At 40.1% G+C, this 23,682-nt stretch overlaps 1 protein-coding gene across 4 annotated transcripts in view; it reads left to right on the top strand.

Annotated features, from left to right (window-relative positions):
* Positions 1 to 23,682, top strand: part of LOC136018300 (contactin-4) — a 336,419-nt gene that overhangs the window by 153,356 nt on the left and 159,381 nt on the right. For all 4 annotated transcript variants that reach the window (XM_065687395.1, XM_065687396.1, XM_065687393.1 and 1 more), the window contains one exon: positions 19,833 to 19,971. In XM_065687395.1, the coding sequence (XP_065543467.1) occupies positions 19,917 to 19,971 (55 nt within the window). In that variant the 5' untranslated portion in view covers positions 19,833 to 19,916. The remainder of the gene's footprint in view (positions 1 to 19,832; positions 19,972 to 23,682) is intronic.

The following is a 23,682-nucleotide window of genomic DNA, read 5'->3' as shown; positions in this document are numbered from 1 at the left end:
CAGGCACAACCTGGGAAGGGAAAATAGGGGCCCACAGTAATAAGGAGAACTGGGGTGATACTGTAAAAGTCATTTCACCTTTGAGTTCTTCCATCTTCCTCTGGATGAGCAAGAAACTCAGGCAGGTTGCTGTTCCCCAGGGGAGAAGTGAACAGTTGGTTTATGAAAGTTGGGGTTCTAGCCTGTACTATTTAAAATGAAAATATACTACCTGGTGCTTCTTACTACCCTAAAAACTCCTGATTAAATATCTTTTTCCTAGTATCAAACCAAGATAGCATTTTAAAGTTAAAGACCCATACACAGGGGTTAACAAGGTTTTTGCATTTTTCAGACACACTAACAGTGATGCAGCCTTAATGTCAATTGATTTAGAGTATCTTTTAACCTTACGTCAATACTAGGGTTTAGTGTAATTCTCCCACAAGACATCTCCTGAGTGATCTCTCTGCTTGATATTAGAGTACAGTTTGCTTTTAGCCTATTATTCCCTTAAATGGTGTTTCTTTCTACATACTGCCTAGATGTTACATGTGCTAAGCTATGTGTAAGCATAATCACACAGTCTTTTTCATTACTAAATGACACGTGTAACATCACTGTCTGAACATCAGCTTAGGCTGCAGAGAAAGTCTGTCTATGAAGGCTTTTTCCTCTGCTTTTCCTCTGGCACTATAACCAAAAACCTGTCTTTCATACTGCTCATTCTAAATTATAATGGCCTGTCCCCAGGCTGAGATTAGTGATTATAGATGAGCATCATGATAGACTTTCAATGGGCTGCTGTGTGTCCATCCTCTGAAAATCAATCTCTTGAAAAGTATATCAAGGTAAATTCTCCAAATGACTATAGACTAAATTGGGCCCAGCTTAACTACTGATTTTTATTATCTTGGAGGCGCATGAAAAATCCATCCTGCCTGGGGATGGGTGAGAAAGCATTACACTCAATTTCAAATCCAAGTGGCTTGCACGAAGGTCTCCTGCTATAGGCAGGCTTGGGTGAGCACAAGCTGAGAGAAGCCAGGAAAGAGAAAGTAATTTAGTGAGCTTTTTGTTTCTTAAATGGTGATCAGCTGCAGTGAAACACACTGAAAAAGTAAGTGCAGTGTGAAGGCTACATGAGGGATGTGTTGCAGAGATGTGGAAGTTCTCTGATAAATTGTCTTTAACATGTAAGTTTGACCACTTCTGCTGCACTCTGCTCACTAATCCATCACTTATACTGCTGCCTCTCATGTCCCAAGCTTGTGAACAGCTGGAAACATCTTTTTCTTTATTACACTAGAAACAAAAAATCCTTTTCTTCCAACTCTACCTATCATATTTCTTAAAAACGAACACAACAACATGAAAAATAGATAAGCCAACTGTCTTCGTTGGAGACACAGAAAAGATATTTGGTCTTAAAATCCTGTCTGGTTTGAAGTATAATTTCTTACATTGCATCATGGTAAAAGATATAAATTTAATAAATTAAGGTTTTCATCAATTTGTTATGTTATGCACACCTAAGGATAGGTTTGCCATTTCCCAGGACGTCAAATTTAATGTGCTGTGTGTATTACAGCAGTTCAATATCACTTAAACTTTATATATTAGTGGTTTAATTTCTCCAAAGTTTCGTACAGTTTAGTTTAGCAACTAAAATGGTTGGAGGTTGAATGTGAGCGGTGCAATATGTAGATTTTCCATTTATATTTAATCTCTTCAGCTAAAACTTGTGCTTGAGGTACAGATGCATGGTTGTTTGGGAGCAGCCTGATGTTACATGGAAGCGAACCTTCCATGGAAGGGCTTAGGAAAAAAGCTTAAAAGTGGAAATGCTGCATCCCTACTTAAAAGTGAAAATGCAAAATTCTGGTTTTATGGTTTTGATTTTTTTTCTGTTTTTTTTTTTTTTTTTTCATTCTGGAGCAGAAACTTTATTTACCTTGACATGGTGGGTTTTTTTTGTGAGCTGTCTGGGCATTGCCTGGAGGACACATCTGACACGCAAAGCTGCAAATGAAACACAAACCTTTTACTGGGGACTGTTTCATTGCCACGAGGGACAGCTCTGGGAAAGACATTCATTTTTTCCCCATTGTCAGAGTGTGATGACAGCACCTACTAGAAAGGGCAAGGATTGAGTGTTTTTTTCAGAGTTCTCCAAATTGAGGTATTTTCCATGTTAGAATTAAGAAAGGTAATTCTTAAAAACAGATGAGGGTGTACTTGGCTTGATTATGCAAAACACTTCAGTGTGGTGTGGACAACCTGGAGCTGAGGGAAGGAGTGCCAGATGAGGTGGCAGCAGAGCTGGAGGGGAGACAGAGAGCCTCCGATTCATGTGGATAAAAACTCCTTATTTTGAGTTTATTTTGAATTATTTTTTGCTTCCAATTCATTTAGTATTTGTCAGCTAAGTGCTAGCATTTCCTGTTTTTTCTGGATTTAAGCATTGGCAGTACAACATTGCAGAAACAAGTCCTTGACAGCATGACCTGCTTCATGCTTTGGACTCAAAGGTTCTGCTCTAAGGACGTGTTTGTTCTGTGAGACTTGTCCAGCACTGCTTGAGCAGTTGATAAAACAGGGTTTGTGAAAATGCTTGTAGAGCATGTAGAGTTTGGGAAAGCTCCGTTGCTTGAGCTAAATGACCTCCTAACCACTGCTTGAAATGTCTGTGTAGGTTGAGTGCCCAGTATAACTCTGCGAGAGAAACAAAACCTCATGGAGCTGTTTAGACTCCAGTTTTCAGCTGTGATGTACAAAGTTAGTTTCTAGGGCTTTTTTAAATCTAGAAAAAGTTTGGCTGTTTTGAATCATCCCTCATTTTCGGTGCCTGTACATGTAGCTCCCACTCCCTGGGTTGCCAGGAGATACCTTCCTAATCAAGTTTGTCACTAACAAATGTGCTCTCCTGCTTCAGAAAATGAAATTGGCAGAATTGACTTTCTGTCTATGAGGTTTGAGGGTGTGTTTCAGGCAGGAAACAGGTCAATACTCAAAATATTACAGTAAAATAATTAGAGGATGTGGGAGGGGTTTTTCTGGGGGGAAGGGGTATTTCTTGGTTCAGAAGAAAGTTGTTTTCCAGTCTATTTGCTCTACCCTGTGTTGCTGTTCTGCATGTACAAGGTGACAAATTTTATTCTCTAAAGCCTGTCAATTTTGTGAATATTTTCTACTTTGTATGAGGCAAAGCTAATCAATATGATAATTCAGATTCCCAGTGAACGGTGAAATTCTTATTTATCATATTTCAGTTCATTCCATCGAAGAGTAAGCCAAAAGAAAACACTACAGAAGTGCTGTGATAGCTTGCACGACTCATAAACCCTTGTCCCAGGTAGAACATGATTTGTCACTCCAAAGAGAGCATACTTTGTCAGGGAATTTGGCTTGCTAAGGCTGTTAACAAGCACATGTTAGTGGTGCTTAATGATGAGCTTAGAAGATGGGCCTGGGTCTTTTACTCGTGACAACAGCAATTGTTGTCATCCAGTACATTTTTTGCTTCCAGGCAAAAGAACATTTTTCTGGTGAAATTCTTGCAATTGTTTTTGCAATAAATTGTAAGTGTAGGTCAGGATTCATGGAAGTTGCTTGAATTTTTTAAGTACATTTAAATTAACCCCTGTGTGAGTTCTTAACAGTTTCTCTGAACTTGCTACTTAGCTGAATGAACATTTCTTTGAAGGAAAAAGTGAAAACAACCAATGGTCATGTTTTTGTCATTAGAAAAAGCAGTAGTTTCACATCTGATTTAAAAGCAGACAGAGCTCCCTAGAATTAACTGAATTTCATATAGTGCTTAATATTCTGACAAACCTGGAAGTCTGAGGGCTGCTGGGCTCAAGAAACTCTGCAGAAGCGAGCAGAAAGAAGGAACAGATAGACAGATAAACTACGGCACATCTAAAACTAGTGTCTTTGTAGACTGAAATGAAACATTTTTATCATAACAATTCAGTTTTGTGATTAGCATTCAATGACAGTGCCTGCTGTGCCTTTACTGTGATTTTACTTTTTCATGTGTAGTGATTTAAAAAGAAAAGAAAAAAGAAATTGTTCTCTTACCAGCATCACTGGATTGGAATATTTTTCTTTGTCCTGTTTTATCTATAACTTCTAGCTCCCCTTGGGTATATCATGGAGCTCTTCTGGATAATGTGGTAGTTGTAGAATACTGGGGAATGCAATGGTTGTGCTGCTGCTTTAATTAAAGTTAAATAAGGGCTCTACATTAAATGTTGGCTAAGGTTTATAATGTGTATAGTTCCTTTGCAGTGGGTATCCTGTATGTAGTAGTGGTGTAATGGATAAATTCTGTGATGCAGGTATTTATCACATTACATTATTTCTTCCATCCAGTGCCTTTTCTGTTACTTCCACTATGGTCTTATCCAAATCCCATGGAGCTAATAGGCTTCTATTAGCTTCAATGATCTGTAAGTCAGGCCATAAAATGGGCTACTTCTGTTTGCTGGTTATAGCTAGTAGTCATTGCTTTAACTGTCTTAGCAGGAGATAAATTAACATACTACCGTTGTAACTTAAATTGTAGAACTTAAATTTTACTACATGCAGTAAATTCTTATCTAGCTATTCAAAAGATCACTTTAATTATACGGCAAGGGAGAGCCCTAATATAAGTTGGGTCTGTCCTTGTTCACAGATGGAGTCTCAAACTTCCCCTCGGGTCTGGCTGTCTCTTTCTGAGAGACTCCTGCCAGCTGCAGGGTGGCTTTGCCTTTGGTGCTGTGGCTTCTGTGCCTGCTCACCCTCCTCCTTCCAGCTGCAACTGTTTCTATCTTGGTGCATGGTTTCTTCTGCGCTCCCAGGTTTCTCTCCTACCAGACTGTGCATCTGCCTTGTGTCCTTACTTCTGCCTGCCAGCAGTGTTGTCCTTGGGACAGCTTCCTTCCCAAGTCCCATTGTAGCCCTACTGGAAGAGGCCACCATGGTGGGTGGATTCTCTCCCACTCACCTCTGAGCCATGTTGGGGCTTTACAGCACTGTCAGAGGTCTAATGCCAGGCTGTCAAGGACACAGCTAAAGCATATATTAGGACTGCTCTCCATCACATGCTGGAAAACTACCTGCTGTTAAATAACCTAACTTCTTATGCTGCTTTCAATCCTGGTTTATAATAATGATTTAGAAAAGGCTAAACAGGAAAAGCCTCAAACAGCAGTAGAGCTGTTAGGGATCTGTCTGTTCCTTTGGAGCGATTATGGGAAATGACAAAGATGACAGTTTCAGTATGATCAGATTCCTAACTTCAAACCCATGAAGCTGAAGTGAATTAGCTTTTTACTCAGACATGCTTTTCATCCTTTTCTCAGTCTTAATTTTCTAATTCCATACTCTGTTTCCTGGTTTTGGACTCTCTATTATCTTCAAGATGTTATAAACTTCTTAAAAAGAAATTGTTCAAGAAACACCCAGAAATCATTAAGAAGTTTTGCCAAATATTGAATATATTAAATTTGAGTTGACAGGTCCATCTATGCAAAGTGGAAAATAGTGACTACAGCTGGAAATGAGTTGGCACATAAAGATAAGATGCAGATGAAAGTTGAAAAGTTGACATTTAGTACTCTAGGAGATATTAAAAAGGGCTTTAATAGGCACTAAAAAGGAGTGTTTTGACGCAGTGCTAGGGTGCATGGCTTAGACATGATTTAATAGGTAGTTGGGCCTGTCTGTAAGTTGCCAAGAGATGAACTCCTGCTACCTTTTGAAGAACAGGCTGAATTCAGAGTGAACTCATCCTATTTTTTCATATCTCGTCATCCATGCAAGGTGTGAGAGGAATCTGCCGTTCAGAGAAGGGCTTAAAAAAGGGAAAGGCCTGAAAACCTGAAATCTTTGAAAAACACTGAAGATGGGGCTTCCGTGTCACAGTATGGAGTGCACATCAGGACCTTGCCTCATGTCCCTCTGGCAGCTTTCCTTTGTTCCTCATGCTGCTGTGCTCACCCTGGGTAATGAGTGGAGATCCTGGACCACTTCTGTGACTTGGGATGGGAGAGCAAGTTCTAAGAGGCGGCGGGAGCATGCTCTGCTCCTTACAGACACTACCCCAAGGTCTTCTGCTTGTCAGAGTGGAGGGTATGCAGACCCCTAAGTCGGGGATAACAGGAACACTCATTCTATTCAAGCTCTTTGAAGCTGTTATGCATAAATCAATGCTGCAGTCAAGTCTGCAAACCTTATTTCCTTTCCTATGACAAGAAAACCAAGGGCTTCATGTGAGATCTCAATAAATCCTTGTGCTACCATCCAGCCATTCCTGAAATGCTATGCAGCTCAGATCGTTTGACATAGTTATCCACTGTGGAGATAGTTCTTGTTTTGTCTGGCCGTGGGGTTGCTTCTTCCAATAATTGATATTGAAAACAGAACTGTATGCAGTGCCCCCTTCTTTCACGTACCATTGACAGCTGCTCAGTGCTTACCAGCTTGACAGCCTCTGGCAATGAGGGAGAACACATCCAGTCTTATTTTTCTGTTTCTTAGCAGGAGCCAATGTTTAGTGCAAGGATGTCTTTAAACAAATACGCTACTTGTATGAAAAATGGCAAAGGCAGAAAAAGGCACTAATATCACATAATCTGCATAGTCAATATAGGCAAATGCAAGTGTGTTTTCAGCCCTCTAATAGGGTATCGTAAACATGCAGGGGTTTATGGCATTCAGCTGAAGAATAGCTCCCATAAATTACATGCAGAGCAATTTCTTTGTTTTCAGTGTGAAGTTTATTTCCTTTTATGTTTAGTAATTAAATCAGAGCAAAAGGATTGCATTATGGAGTGTACCAAATAATAGCAGTGATTCCGTGGAGGTGGCATAGGAGTCACTTTGTTCTGCTGTGTACGCTGCGTGTGGCTGGGCTGCCAGCCATGCTCCACATCACTAGCACGGGTCACCTAGCCAGAAACAGGCAGGAGCTCCTGCCCTCCCCTTACTGGTCACTCAGGGGTCAGCACAGCTTTTAAATCATCTTCTGCAGAGATTTACTGTCCCAGCACGAGGTATCTTCAAGGAACTCATGCAAAGCCATGCATGACCATGACTCCTCTTCCGTGCCAGCTGGGGTGTCCGACCCTTTGCTTTGTAGCCTGAGGCAAGGCTGGGCAGCTGGGCTCTTGGTGGCTGTAACATCTGCCCACATCAGGCAGGCACCTGCTGGTGTGCCTGTGGCACTTGTTTTCAGCTGCCGTCCTCTGCAATTTTTGAGAAGGTTTTGAAATAGCTAACAAACGTCCTATGTGCTAGGAGAACAATATGTCTTCTGTTACTGCCTATTTATTCACTGAATTCCATCCAGAATAACCCTAAATGACACCATTACCTGAGGGGCAGCTCTTGCTTCTCTTTATACACCAAGCCTTAAAGAATTTCCTTCATTAGCTGAGCTGCTATCAGGTGAGCAGATTCCTCCAGCCTTCAGTGGTGTTCCTTTGTCTGCTTGGTTTGAGTCTGGAGGATTTGCGCTCCTAGTGAGAGGAAAAGCTTGGTCTTCGGTGCACACTGAAGGTCTGAGCCATGCCTATGAACTTTTGAAGGCTAAATTAGCCTCTTCTGTATGGCCATGGTCAAGGTTGGACATCCACACCTCTGCTTGCTTATTAGTTTCCTTGGGAAGAAGCTCAGTATTTTCCCAATGAAACTAACATGCTTAGGTGTAAAAACAGACTATTTGGTAGCAAAATCACAAACAGGATTTTTACTCAGTTGTGTCTCTAGATTGCAAAGGAAACAGTGGCATTGTTATTTCTGCAGTCAGAAAAATCCTGAAGGATGCACGGGAGGTGTGCTGTGCCTTCGCTTGATATCCCGTGTGTGATCCTGGCCTCACTGCTGGAAATAGTCCACGGATAGTGGCAGGAAAAGCAAGTTGCAGACAGGAGAACTGCTGGGAACAGCTGAAACAGAAGGCTTGGAGGCAGGGGCCCCAGTGCTGCCTTCAAATACAAATATAATGGGATTTAATGTTGTAAACAGGATGCCAGGCAAGTTGACGAAGGGTCTCTGAAGGTACTTGTGTTAGGGAGTCTGTGTGGTCTGGGCTTTTCTTCTCAAGGAAACAGTTCATTTGTAAGACAACCCGTGGAGCAGGGAATACTTTCTGACACCTTGTGTCACATTTTTGTCAGGACTCATTTGTAGTACAGCATTTAAACTGCCCCAAGATGTTTTTTGTCTCTTACAAATCAATTGGCAGCTGGAGGAAAGCATAGAGCAGCCACATTGTGTTTTATGCATGCATACAGAAATTCACTTTAAATACAAGGTAATTAAGAGTGCAGGTAAGATGCAAGGGAGGTTTCTGGGCTAACATTACACAGGGTTAAGATTGTGGTGGTATTTTAACCAACTTGAAATGTGGTGCAGAGCAGACCAGCTTTGCACCTCTGTGAAACAGATTCGAGCTACATGCTGGGCTGTGAGCTTGGCTATGCAGCATTTTCTTATTTTGATATAAACCCTGCAAAATGTATATGCATTTTTTCTTTATTCTGCTCAAGGGTCTAGTCTCACCTTAAATTCTGGTAGAACAGAATACTGAAAAGCTTTGAGTGGCAAGAAGTCTTCCTTAAGTTCAAGAATAGCCAGCTATTCCCTGGGCATTGCACCCTCTGAGATTCAGGTCTGGGAGTTTAAAGTTCATTATTTGATTCTACTTACTGCTAGCAGTTACAAAAAACCCCAAACAAACAGATTTTGTATGTGGTTGATTTGTATTGTATTGCTCCTTGAATAAAATTATTATACAGATAACTCTAAACATAGCCATATACTAGACAGGCCTATTAAGAATAAATTTACCTTTTAAATTGTTTTTAAAGAGTGCAGAATGAGGTACGTTTACGTCAAAAGAGGGTCAGTAGGTGATTTGTTTGAATTTTGTGTAAGCTTTCCCAGACTGAGGTTAAAATCTATTTTTAGTAATTTTTACAAGGGCAACAAGAAGCTGTGAGAAATGTTTTCTGCAACTGATCTTCATAGTTCAAGAGCTGAGGGGTTTATTAGGAATTTGGTATGCAGACAAGCGGTGGGGGCTTGGAGGCCTGGGCAGTGGACTTTGCCATTCTGGCACGCACCGCATGTAGCTGATCATTTACATTAGCTTCGTTACTGGTTTGAATATTTGATATATATCTTGTTTTGATTATTTGCATAAGTCTTCTGGGACATTGCTCTTCTCAGACTGTGTGAATCTTTCAAGTTCAAGCTGAATAAACATACCAAAGGGTTATAAGACAGATACAGTATGTCTATTTTGCAGTGCCACTTCACTGTACACTAAAATTGTTACAGGAGACAATCACCAAAGTATAGGTTTTATTTATTAATAAATTCAGACACATTAAACTTCTAGTTATCTTTTACTGAACTCTTAATTCTTACCATGTAAATTTTTTAAAGATCCCCCAGAGAGTTAGAATTTAGTCCTCAATATACCAGCAAATGCTGAGATATAAATCCATCCTCTTCACCTCTGCTTCCAGCTCCTGTAGGAAGCCTGTTCTTGTCAGTAAAAGAAAAAATACCTTTGGTCACTGGATGCTGTAAGTCTGAAAACTCAGGGAAGATTTCTTTTTGTCTGAGAGGAGCAGAAATTTAATGGCATCTTAGCAGAAATAAAGCACTAGGTTAGGCGCCTTGTGGTTAGAAAAGTCAGAGAGCGAAAGCAGTTCCCTTCAAACACCCCAATTCCAGGCAAACTTTTAAACTTCAAAGGGGAAAAAAAACAAACACAAAAACAAAACAACCTAAAAAATAAACACATAATGGGGATATCAAAAAGTTCGGTGGGGTGTTTTTTTCCTTTCCTTGATGATTTTTGAATTTAACAAAACAGTTAAAAACATTTCTTGGTCCAAGTATCTCAATTATCTGGGTTTGAAACGTTCTGCTGGTAATAGGTGTTGAGGCATTATTTTTTTGGTAGCCTGTGTCCCCAGGAATACATTGGGTATGAGACTGGCTTCTTTTCAGTGTTAAAAAACTTGCTTGTTGTTTTTCCTAAGTTCTGATTTATACCCTAAAGAAACTCCTGGTTTGTAGCTCTGAAGGAAGGTGGCATGCCAGGCAAAGCACTTCTTACAATGTACCTCTGTGTCCAATATGTTTGATTCCCCCCTGTGGAAATCCTATGGAGAAAGCTCTCCTTTTGTCTTTAAATGAAGCGGATTATTTTGAAAGTTCCAAAAGTGAAAAGTAAGATGACATTAAGATGCTGATTTTAGAGAGATCACAGAAGTATCTTCAATATTTTTGCATCATTTTTTGTCTACTACACAAGATAATGCTCTCTGATAATGTGTGTTTTGGGAATGGGCCCATTCAAAAATGAATGATAACTCTGAATATTACTTATCTATCTTTGTTCAGAGAGTGAAACTGTCTTGATTTGTTACCTTAACACAGTGACCTAGGAATAAAAGGAATTTTATTGTCACGCAGAGTCCCTTAAGCCTTGTTTCTTTGCATCGTTCTGTCAAACTGAGACAGCAATAAATTAAGCCTTATTTCTGTAGGAAATTCATGTTAAAAAATCAGATGAAGGTTATTATTCCACTTTGGCTGAGAGTATATTTTTGCATCCTGGTGTTTGCCAGTGCATCTGTATTCTCTGGTGGAAAGAGGCTGCCTGGATATCAAGATGGGCTGGGTTTGCTTTGAAGATGGCTGTAGGATCCTGCCTGGCAGCCTGGTTTGGTCCTGTGCTCTGCTCGGCATTCAGGTTTCTCATGGACAGTCTTTGCTATCAGGAAAATAGATTACGGGATTCACAGACCATTTCCATAGGTAGTGGATCAGTGATTTGATTAGGAGAGAAGAGCTGGACCTGCTGAATGCCAACTCAAATGTCTCTCGCTTTTCAAGTTAGTTTTGCTGTCTCTAAAGCTGGTGGTTTATGCAGGTGTTCTCATGTATTACTTGGATATATGGGATAGTCATTCATTTTAATCTTGCGAAGTGCTGCATTGAAAATTTTGCTCTGCGTGACATGGGGAATTGTTTTTAAATTGGTGAGTTTTAAGGTAACTGTTCTCAGCAATATTCAGTAAAAGACTCTAAAAGAGAGTAAGTTCTAAATTGTGGGAAAATGACAGACCGTGAAGTTTCACTGTTTGCAGCTTTGTATTATGACCATGCTACTCCTTGTTTGAGCAAAGTGCCTCCCAAGTTTGTGGTGTAATGGACTTTTCTGTGTTGAGAAAAGCTGATATTACCCGATAGGCGCTGCCTCAGGCAAGTGTTTCTTTATAAGTCCCTTCCATGAAGAAGGTAAAACAATACAGAGAGACCCCTAATTAACACCAGGAGCTTTAATTTAGACTTGTCTTTAGTTCCCCAGATCTCCTTACCTAGAAATGATTTATTCTTACAAACTAGTCAGGTTTTACAGGGCAATGACGATTTCCTGGGGACAAGGGACAAAGAGTAAGGTTTATAATAGGTGATGTGTGGTAGTTAGTGGCCAGTAATTAAAAAGCTTTAATTACTGTCATTTTTTACTTGGTGGAAAACTGCACTCTATTTCGCTGGTTCGGAAGGTGAAGGGACGTGTTGTGTTGCACAGCCGGGAGTATCCAGTGTTTAAAATGGATTGCTAATTCCATTAAGCTGTTTCTGCCAGTGATGAAGGTGTGCAGGGCATAGTGCAATGCGGTAAAATGTTAAAAGAACATGGGCCTGGTTTTAGCTGTCTATTTAAATATAATACAAAGTCTCTAATCAGGTTTTAAATTCTGTGGCATTAGGTTCTGCATAAACTAGGTATATTGCTTCTAAGAGTTTCTAACCTAAGAAGTCAGAAAGGGATGGTGTCATAAATATTTCTATGTACCTTTTATTACATCAGCAACAAAGACTCACTGCCTGCCCCACTACTAGCAGAGCTGCCCCAGACCCAGACTCTTTCTTGAGGGATACATAAGCATAAGTTACAGAGTATTTACATCAAAAAAAACATATAGAAGAAACTGTATTTGAATTCTTGGGGTCGTAATTCACAGAAGTGGGTGCTTACCCAGTTATTCTTCAGCAATCTTTGCTAATAATGTTAGAATTATATTTATTGTCTTAATCTGATAGATGTAATCCTTGCTTCCCCATGTGCATGGGTATGTCAGCATCCTCCTGGGGCGAGGACCAAGCTGTGGCAGTTGTCTGGTGAGGAGCTGGCTCAGGCACAGTGCGCACCAAAGACCCAACAGCCTGACAAATATAAATGACTGGAGTGAGTTGGGAACTTGCATCTGTTGGGGGGCTGTAACTTCCTTGATACAGTAAAATAAAATCTCTATCTATCTATCTTGTGAATGTGAATGAATGCCCAAAGGAAGAAATGCAATGTAAAACCTGACATTTTCTCTCTCTCTTTTTTTTTTTTTTTTAGATAATTAATTTTTGAAGCATTTTATTCCCATTTATCATGAGCATGTCTGAGAAACATGCTGTGTGTCATTTGTTTTATCAGGCACAATATGCCCGTATATATTTCATAATGTGTGAATTGTGTATAAGTGCAATTCCAGAAGGAATAATTTCAGCAAAGAAGCTTGAGACAGATCAGGGTCTGACAGATGTGCTGTGAGAATGAGGAGAGTTCAATGAGAGATGCCACTGGCACGCTCCCACTACCCTTCATCTCCCCAAGCCATCTTTTCAAATTCCCTTTTCTATTCCCTTATGCAAAAGGGAAGGTCAATATTTATCCCAGGACTTGAAACAACAGCTGTCACAGTAGAAAGAAACCTGTCTTGAGTGCTGAAAAATTTCAGCAATGTGTACATCTAAAAAGTATTACTGTGAAGATTTACACTTTTGGGGACACTTCTTTTAGGCACCTTCTATTTCTGGATGTTGAGTTTTGCGGGTCACTGATTGCATCTGCTAAAAAGAGCGTGTGCGTCTCCTGACACACAGGCCCAGATTCAGAAGGGTCTGAAGAAGCTGGATTGGGGTTAAAAATCTGACGCTTTGCTGAATCTGGGCCGCAGCCGCCGTTCAGGAGTGGAAGCTGCAGGAGACTGGAGCTGCCCATGCCCAAGATGCTTCCCCCAGGAATGTGTCACTGTGATGCTCTCTAGCAGCATGAGCTACCAGCTATTTCTGAGCAACATGCTCAAAAGCCAACCATGATTTAAGCATCTTGGACACTCAGGATAGCTGAATTCTCACCAGTTTACCCCAGATGATGAAGTTCCTGCCCTCACACTAACATATGGTGTCCAACTCCACATTGCTTTTGGCACTAAATTTCAAGAAGGATATTCCTTATGGGCTAATGGATTGATGCTGTCCTACTGAATGAGGTCTAATCCTGCTGCTTTCCCTAACTGCTATTAGTATTCTGTATCTGCCACAACCTTGTTACAAATTAATTCCTCATGCTGGTCCCCTGGAATAACACTGTTTAATCCCTTTCACAGATAAAGCAATTTTCTTTAATTTAGGAAAAATCTTGTTTGTTATGTGAAAAGAACCCTCACTGCTTTTGCCTCGTGACCCCTTACTGAAGCTGAACAGTTTCTTTAGCCTTCATTTATAGAGGATGGTTCTGTGCTACCATTCAGTGCATCAGTCTGAGTGACTTGCAATTATCAGAGGCTCAAGGTTATTCTTATTCCACTTTCTGAGTCAGATGGGAAATGACCTTGCCTTGAAACCGGCAGCAACAGCGCTGGAGAATCCTACTGTTTGGTATTCTCTCCATTCTCTTCCAAATACTGGTGTTCCTTGTAGCAAAATACATACTGTTTCTGTCTTCTTGATCTAGATCATTCTGGACTTAAATTTTATCTTACAAATTGCTAAAGAACATCAGCAATGGATATTCTACAGCCTGTAGTTGTGCTTGAGCTGGCTTTAACATTACAAGAAGTTTTTCCTAAAGTTTAATCTTTAATCTGTTTTGCATGTTGATTCTTGATGCATCCATTTTGGACACTGGAGCAAACAGATGAAAAGGACCTGCAAACTTGGTTTATGAATCCCAAGCAGGGTGATTGCTGCTTGCACACTCCCAGGGCATTGCTGACACATGCAGCTGTGTGTGGATCAGTGGAGAGCTGTCACCCAAACGATTGCTCCCTGGCATATGTTTGTGCTATTTACTGCAGCGTCCTATTTACTGCAGTGTGTGGCATTTGTCACTTACACAGATCCATCCTTCTGGTTTAGTTTGGGTTTACGTCCAATTTGTTGAGGTGATTTTGTATTACATTTACATCCTTGGGAGGTGCCTGCAGCCTCTTCGTGTCACCAGCAGGCTCAATATGAACACCACCTCTTCCACCATTGCTATTCTTAAAAATACAGGGAAGACAGAAGAGCAAAGGTGGACTTACTTTGGCAGCAAACTTTCAATAATTACTCTCCAACTACCGCTTTTTGTTCTGTTATATCCACCCTTCAGTAAAGTGATAGAATTGGCCTCTGTTGAAGTCTAAATTGAGAATTTCTAAAAGTGATAAAACAGGTCTGCAAGGGTGAGTTCAAACCGCAAATGGACTCCATGCAGGCAGCCTGTGTGGGTGTCTGCTTTTAAAAAGAAGCAAGTAATTTTACTGCCAGGTAGTGAGAAAGAGAAACTAATGTCGATGTTCATTCCTTTCCCAAAGTTGGAATTTTTGCATTCCTCCCTCCTTAAAAGCATTTAAGGGAAGCATGGCAGGGGTACCCCAAAGAGGACAAGGTTAGCCATGCTACCAGTGAACACTAGGTTTCACTAATGTTTCTTTGCAGAGAGTGTGCCTTATTCTTTACAGTACGTGGGGACTCTAAAGGAACTAATGGCCAGTCCATACCACTGCTGTGATTTTAAAACTGTATTGTCCACTGGATGTGGTGTGGAGGGGTCAAAAGCCAGAAGCTGAAATAGAGGGTTTGAAATCATTAAATTCAACCATTTCACTTAAAACTACCCATTTCCTTTTCAGTATTTCTTTTAATGCTGTGTTGTAAGTGTTAAAACCTTAAATGAACTTGTGTTACAGTGTCTTGTTGAGAAGCAGGACTTAACTAATGTGCTTCTAGATCTGTAAACTTCTGGAAAGTGTTTATGTGTTTGGAGAAATAGAAATGGATAACGGCGTTTTAGTGTCACTTTGTAGGCTTCTTTTTAGTTATGTTACAAAGACTTGTGAAGCACTTAGCAACCACATCTTGGATGGATATAGGTCTTTCTGAATGTATATATTGGAAGAAGGTATCTTCATCTTAGGGAAAAGGGTTTCTTTAGAATCTCAGAAAACTGTGGCTCATTTTCTGTCTTTGTTTTATCGATGAGTTGAATTTGAATTTATGCTAAATCTTTGTGCTTGCGTAGCCTTGACCTGCCATGTGTGTCCAATGTAGGTGTTCTTCCACACGTTTACCATCTGCTGTTTTACTTAGATATGCAAGCATTTTGCGCACTCAGCAGCTGTACAGCCCCAAGTTGTATGTAACCAGACAGCAGTCTTCTGTTTAAAAAGCTTGGTAATTCTTTGGAGGTTTTGTCAGCACGAATTAAAGTCACTATTCAGGAAAGTAGTGATTTCATGTTAGATGCTTGCTCTTGCCTTCAGGTCAGATCTGTGACAGTCAAAGGCTAGGCACACCTTAAATCTTAACAACGCGCATGTTAGTGCTCAGAGCGTTTTGGCTTACCCTTAGCTCTTCCTTTGTTGAGGTGATTAAAATATGCCTGTTGCTGTCTGGATGTGCAGCATGCTTCATTAACAGTGATTTATTTTGGAGTTTAACAGAATTGGCACTGTGCAGAGCACCAATGTGCAGCACAAAAATTCACGTGAGATGATTTCTAAGTCTTGCTTCTTGCTACTGCAGCAATACTTAGGGGTCTTGGGCATGTTTTGTGAGCTTTCCTTCAGAATATTCACAAAACTGTGAATTCATATTGTGCAAATTAGATCTACGTAAGTATTTTTTTGGAGTTCCGAATCTGTCCGTATACCTTAGCCATAGGTTTTTCATTTCTGTTTTTTTTTTTTTCCACAAGTGCTAATCATTAAGCATCCAAGTGAAATTACTGACAAAGAGCCATGCCTGCTAACCCAGAGCAACTCACCACAAATATTTCTACTGCATGCATCTTTTCTTTTTCTCCTTGTACCTGACTGCAGTCAGAGCTCTTGGAGTCAACTTTCTTCATCAGAATCCAATTACAAACAAAGGTGCCTTTCAAAAGGATTTGCAATGGCTGCATTGCCAAAAGTAAAGTTAAAAGACATCTGCCCATGTGTGTTGGCACTAGGATTTCTAATGGGATGCACTTCCAAACTGAAGCACAGCTATCTCATTTTCATCTTCAAAAAATAGCTTGTGTAGTGCTGAAACTGTATGCTTCCTTCTGGAAATAAAATATTAAACTTTGCAAGTTTTCATGCCTGTTATATTTTCCTTGAGAAGCAGTGCAAGCTCCCCTGGGATTTTATAGTCAGAAAACATTTAGAAATGGGAAGGATCTTTTCAATTATGTATCTTTTGCTCATGCACAAACGTTGCCTTTCCTAGAGTTGTTGCCATAAAAAGTCAATGTGTTTCAACAGTTTTTACACAGCTGTGAACAATGGGCCTGCTGATATGAATAGCAGCAATGTTTACAGGAAAACTTTGTGAAGATTGGACTCATTCACATGTGAAATAGGGAGCTATCATGAGAAATGAAAATGCAGCCCTATCTTGAATACCACCATATTTTAACCTTAGGAAAATATTTTTAATGGTAATCATTTAATTTACTTTTCACTACTCTTTATGCTAAGACAGGCATCATTTCTCTTTGGGAAACCTTCTGTAACAGATGTATCAGTAAAAGTCAGGGTGCAGGCTGATACGTTGTTATGCAGGGCCAGGGCTCAGCTGGCAGCTGTGTCTCCAGGTACCTATTTTCAGTGCTGCTCCTAGGAGGGCTGTTGCAGAGCACCAGGAGGATGGTGCTTCTGAAGCTTTGATATTAATCCAGCAATAGCAATTCTGGGCATGATGACAGAATGTGGTACTCTTCCATATATTTAGAAAATACTTGATAGAGACTCTTCTAGAAATGTATTCTGAGGTAATTACTACAGGGTATATACTTTGGCTGTATAAGTGCATGGAGTTGTCATTATCATCAATGGAAATGCCAAAAGGAGTCTAAGTGCCATTAGTAGGTTTGTTACTGCCGAAAGTGACTGTTCCCATTCAGATATCTGAGAAGTTTTCTTTGAAGCGCATGCTTGACTTTCTGATGCCTCCTGGTTCTCTAGAGCAAGTTTTTGAATAACTAAATAATTGAGAAGACTTTCAGTCTTTTCTCTGGACTTAATTAAATGTGCTGAGTACTAAATATGTATATTTTTAGCATAGCTTTTATTTTTGGCTGAAAGTAAGACCCAGTGATTGTGTCAAAGCATCTTGGGAAGAAGAAAGAAAGAGCCTGCTGTTTTTAATGCTCTTATGAACTAAGAACTAATTTACATTAGTAATTTTGAAATGTTTTGTATTAGTGTTTAAAATGTTTAGAGAAACATGAGTTACTAAGTAGAAAAAAAATGTTTGCAAGAACCACAGAGTAGCCTGAATTTTTCCCAAAGGGGTGGTGAGTCAGGAAGAGCTCTGGTAAGAGGGAGAGTTTGCAGTGGGTAGGAGTAACAAGTTGAAGACTATCCAAGAATTTTCTTGCAGTTATGGAAAACAAGGGAATAAAATACCAAAACAACAATCTGTGTTTAAAGAGAGTAGCAGAGATGTGATGCAAACAGTCTTGGGACCTTCAAACAGGACATCCATCACCGTGGTCCTCCATGAAGCATTGTGTCATCTCTACCGAATCTCCAAAAGCACCATCCTCAAAGCCTATGGAATAAATAGAGGCATTTTGTTTGAATTTGGTCACATCCGGGGGTCTATATTTCTAGGATTTTTAACCAAAAGGCAGATGTAATACTTCCTTCCCAGCGTCGCTGCTTACAGACAGCTGAGAAGCTGAGTGCTGCTGTTATTAATCCACATAGCAGGAGTGGTTTTGGTCAGCCCTTCCACACACTGGCAGCTTAAAGATGGGTCTGTGGGGGCTCTAGATGGGTTCCTGGCAGTAGGTTAAGTTGATAAGTGTTACAGCTCTTGTGTTTTTAATTAGGTATCAAAGGCTGTAAGTGATTGTTCTGTTTCAGTCCCACATAGCTTATTGCAGAGAGTGAGGAGAATAATCGTAAAGCATGGCATTGCAGTGTAATGAAGAGAAGCCTCATAAGTGACACGATGTCGTGGTTTAAACCGAGCCACACAGCTTATTGATGGGAATAATACGTGCGAAAACGAGAACATGAAAGAATTTCAGCAGCTGCAGGTGAATGCAAGATTGAGCTCAAATCTCACTTAAAGTAGAGTAAAACCAAGAATGACTTGCCTTTGGTAGAAATCTCCTGTATAGGTGCAGTTATAACCAGTATTTGGGATATATATTATTCCAATAATATTTGGAATATATATCATTGGGTTATAACCAAAATTTGGGATTTGGTACTTAGAGGAAAAATAACATGTGTCCATGTATCAAGACCATATAGAGTAAAAAAAAAAAAATCATCCTCCTAAGCCAGGTTGCACAAAACCCCATCCAGCCTGGCTTTGAACACTGCCAAGGATGGGGCATTTATAAATACGTTTCTTGAGTTCACTATAAACACAGAGTAACTGCTTAACTGTGTCAATCAATATAAAGATCTATGATGACGTTTTCCTTCAAAAATTAATAATTAATACTGTAATCATTCACTTAAGTTGTTATTAGTTTTCATTGATTAGTCCTTCCTGCCAACCCCCAGCAAGCATAATCAGTCTGTGTGACAGTAGGTGAATATATTCAATTAATCTCTATCCCTTTCAAAGCTGGATCTTTAGATCAGAGGGTAAAGATTCTTAGTCTCGTCAGTGCATTGAACCTGACTTTATTAGAAGAATCTTATCAATTTTAACTCACAAAAACAAGCAGAGACCTCTCATGATACCCCTTCACATGCTATTAGTCATGCAGTTTGTCTTGTAAGCATGAGGGCCCCTTAACTTCCAGCCTTCAGTGAAATTAATAAATTATAAGAATATGTGTCTGACTTGATTTATCTATTTTTAATATTTAAATGCCTGCTCTGGAAAAGGTTCCTTTCATAAAAGGAGGCATTTTTTTTCCCTCCTTGGGTTGCACTGGGGGAAGGAGGAGTGTACTTTGCAGTGATAAACTGAGAAAGTCTTTGAATTGCCTGTTCACAAATTTGAACCATTTACAAGTTATAGTAGAGTGCAAGGAAAAGATCAGGTTTTACCTGGAGATGCTCCAAGGGGTTTATATAAAGAATTTTAAGAGCAATGAGAATGGCGCTGAAATGGGAAAAACATCCCGCTCTCCTGAGCAGCATCATAGAAAGTGTCACCTTGCAGAGACGGTGTCCTTCACATACCAGGTGATGTTTGTAAAGTGAGAGTAATTCTCATATCTTTTAACTGTGATCTAGGGTTCACTAATTACACTTCAGATTACCCCAAGGAGACAGTGAGCCAATCTACTCATGAAAAACCTGAGACACAGAAGAAATCTCACAACATCTGAGCAGAAGGTGGTGCATATATGGGGTTAAAATTCATAATCCTCATCTCATACCCAGGATCCTTTGATGGTCACAAATCATGCCGCAGAATGATTTCAAATTAAATGATTAAAAGTGTTTGTTTGTCTTCAGATGCAACTTTCTTGTAAAGAAAAAAACAAACCATCCACAAATAGAAGGAGCAGCAATCCTTAATCTCCTTGTAATCTGTCCTTTTTTCTTTTACAGATTAAAGATTGCCTAAAGTTTCCAAGGAGCCCTGTTCTGTCCTGTAGTTACTGGACTCAGCTCCTCTGACCCTGGAAGCTGAAGATGAGGTTGCTACGGGAGCTGCTACTGCTGCAGTCATTCATGGTGTGCCTTGCAGGTAAATTGTCTTAAAGCTTTATTTCACATTACTGTAAAAGTGCACTGTGTTTTATATACCAATGATAAAATGTCAAAATAAGTCCCTGCTTCATGACCAGCATCAGAGAGAGCTGCTGAACTGATCAACCTGATGCTTTTAACAAGCTCCTTTTAGTGTTGATCAGCATCACTGCAGCAAAGTGCAATGTTTCAAAGGTCTGCTCTACCCATTTCCAGTTCAAAGTTGCTGTTTGATGAAAGTTGTTTTCCCTTGCTCTGTGTTAAGTGTTTCCATGCTCAATTAAACCTACATGTAGTGTAGCTTTAAATCCCATTAAAATGGTGTTATGTTACAGCTAAGACCTCGCTTCATTTAGCAAATAATTAGAATAACATATTTCAGCAATATAACCATCTTCTGTAAATACCCATCTTTAACCTTTTCTTCCCTGAGAGTTATAAAGTTTTGAGCATTCCTGGCAAAATGGAACTTCTGAGAAATGTGACTTTATCCTGGAGCTGTGTTCTTGAACACATTTCAGATTTGCAGTGGGTCAACAAAGCTTGCACCAAAGCAGAGCTGACCTTCTCCTGTGCAAGGAGCGGCTTGTAGATTGCTGCTCAGTGAGATGAAGGAACCAGGCTCATTTCGGTCCATTCGTGCCTCTGTAGCGGATGCTACAATCGAGTCTGTCAAATCTATTCTGAGTCTCTGCTATTCAGCTATTGATTTCCTCGAATTGGCATCATTATTCTTTATCATGTATTTTGTTCGGGGGGGGGGTTACATTTTAATTAATGTTTATGTCACCTTGGTGTTCATCTGGATTGCTCTAATTTACCTGCTGGTTGGTGCTCAGAATGTTTTACTGCTTGATTTAGTAACTCGTGCTTTCTTCCCTTTTATATGTGCCCGTTGTCAAGGCACTTCTTCAGCTTTCTAGGTAGCAGCAAACTACTTATAATAGTGTTTACTTTATTCTGCTTAGCTCTACTGAACACAAAGCTACTTTTATTCCAGTACTTATGGGTACCTATTTTTGAAATTTGGTTCCAAGTCTTTCTAAATGTGCTATGACAGTTTCTGAGCTGCCAGGAAATTGGATGCAGAGAGATTCTGCAATGCAGTGCCACACGTGTTTCAGGAATTGCAAGCCTAGAGAAATCAGGCTGTGGCAATACAGAAAGCATGATCCTTTATTTTAAGCAAATAAACAAAATAGTGGGAAAACAAAAGCATGCAAAATAGGGTTTTACTGTAATTTCTACACTTAAAATATTTCTTGCAAAATGTCGAGGGTCAGCAAAACAAAGTTTCAGGATAATGTTTGGGGGAGTTTGTCCTTATCTTTTGTATCTGATTTTAGAAAAATGCATCTCAGGCACTGGCTTTCCCCACACTGTTTTGCTATAATTTTTTTTCTCAGCTTCGCAGTGAACTAAATACCTTCAGGGCATGGCATCAGTTTCTCTGTCCTGCTGAGGGAGATTTATGGGGAGAAGAATGCCAAAAGTTTTGCGCAGGATTTATATTCAGTGATGAGTGAGGGAATGGTTTCATTTTGCTGTTCATTTCATAGTTGCTATTTAGCAGCTGCACACAAAAGGCACAAAGCTGTAAAACAAACATTGATAGACAAACCTTCATCCCTTCTCAATTTTTGTGTTTCTCTATTCCAGTCTTTTTTTTTTTAACCTAGTTTCAGGAGGCTTGCTTGCCCCTCCTGGTAATTATGCTGCTCTTGGAGAGCCTTAGGTGTTGATCCCAAGGGAAAAGCTCAAAGGAGACTGGTAACTTCCTGAGACATGTCCCGCCTGGCAGCAGGGAGACACAGGGGAGCCTGAGGCTGCTCGCTCCTCCTGCTACCCTGCATGGTGGCTCTGCCTAAAGGCTACCCCGGACAGAGGGAAACTGTCCCTTTGTCTGCAATAGTCATTGCTCTTCTGTGAAGAAATTCTTAAATTCTAAGTTATAAAGAAAGTTAGGAAGCAATATTTTATTTTCATGTTGATCAAACCATTGATCTGTCCTTGAGAAAGAAGATTGATGATTGAATTATACAAAGAAACAAAAAAAAGGTAAAAATAGTTTGCAGAAAAGCTATGTAACAGCTCTCCATAGTGCCTTGTGGACTCTCAAAGGAGTACTAAGCTGCATTAAGTATTGAGTTACATGTGAAAATAAGCTTAAACCTGAAAACAGAGTACTTGTATTTAGTTCTTCTAATCAGTGTCAGACACATAGCCCAGATATTACTCTCATTTGTGTCACTGCTGCAGAGAGCACAACTGGTGGAGGATGAGCTTTTTGTGTGTTGCCCTGTCAAAACTCCCTGTGGAGACAAGGGGCCGCGGTGCCCCTTTAGGGACAGCCGGTTGGCTCCAGCTACTGCCAGTCCCAGCAGCTACTTGGGCTGGTTTTTCTGCGTGTCTTTCCCAAATAAACATCTGTTCACTAGAAATTGCATGAAAACTTCCAGACTCATATCATTCAAGCCATTAAACGGCTGTCAAACTAAAACCAGTTAGAGTATCCAAATGAGCCGTTAAGTGTACCAGTTATCCACCCCTGCCAGCGTAACAGGAAAGAGAAGATGTGCCAGAGCTGTTCACAGTCCGCATGGGATATTGCTATTGATTTTATGTGCTGGGTGTTCAGATATTACAGTTCTTCACAGCAGGATAAAACACTTGGATAGAAAGCTAGATCAATCCCAGGATGTACTTAAACGAGCTACCTAGAGGTGCAAATCTACTAATAATTTTGGGAGCTATCCAGCCTCCCTCAAAAGGCAGCAGCACTGCTAAAGGTCTTCCTGAGCTTACCACCCCCTTTCGATCCATCACCCAACCTGGGATCATATTTCTCAGACCGCTTTTCTTGCTGGTTGTTTTGAGGTCATACTGATAAAAGCTAACGATGCTTTCCTTGGACTCAATAGTTGATGTATATCAATTCTAGGTTTCTGATTATATTTTCAGGAGTCTTTTCTTCAGGTGTCAGCTCTGGGAAGCAGTAACTGCAAATTATTCCTTTGGTGCCAAATAACTCTGATTTGTTAGGGCTGTCAGATTCTTTAAATAGCAGTTGTGGTGGTGATAATTTTAAGTTTTGGAGAGTAAGATGAGAGGCAGAATAGGCTGTAAAAAATAACACATAGCTCTGAAGTTGTGACTTTGTTAACAAATGCTTTCTCTTGGGCAATCCTACATAGCAGTCATATACCCTGAAATGGATTTGTGTACACCCTGGGAGCAGTGACATGAAAACAAAAGACACTGCACAGGATGAGCAAAACCAGCTTGAGTTAATGAAGATGGGACATAGTCTGTATGCCTGTAGTGTGCTGGACAGGAATGAAAGGAAATTTTCTGTGGTTTTGTGAGTCTTACGCAATTCTTTGCCTCATTAACTTCCTGTAGTAGTGAGTTTCACTGTTGAAGTCATATTTGAATGTTAATGAGCAGCAGTTGCATAGATGGTTAGGTGTCTGAGTGTGCATATGCATATTTTATAATGTAATTTAACCCATGAAGATCCACTCACATTTTGACAGAAAACAAAAAATAACTTAATAGCTTTTGAGAAGTGTCTATTCTCTGCTGTGCTGTGCATGGGATCAGAGTCTGGCTTGCTCTTCTGCCTCTGATCTTAATCTCAGCTTTTTCCTGGATGCTTTGGTTTCTGGTCTTCTGCTTGTTCTTGCCATTTAAAAAGAAAGATCTGTTC

Source organism: Lathamus discolor, chromosome 7 (genome assembly GCF_037157495.1).
Source record: "Lathamus discolor isolate bLatDis1 chromosome 7, bLatDis1.hap1, whole genome shotgun sequence".
Classification (NCBI taxonomy): Eukaryota; Metazoa; Chordata; class Aves; order Psittaciformes; family Psittacidae; genus Lathamus; species Lathamus discolor.
The sequence above is the reverse complement of the archived record's forward strand: the minus strand, read 5'-3'. Positions and strand labels throughout refer to the sequence as shown.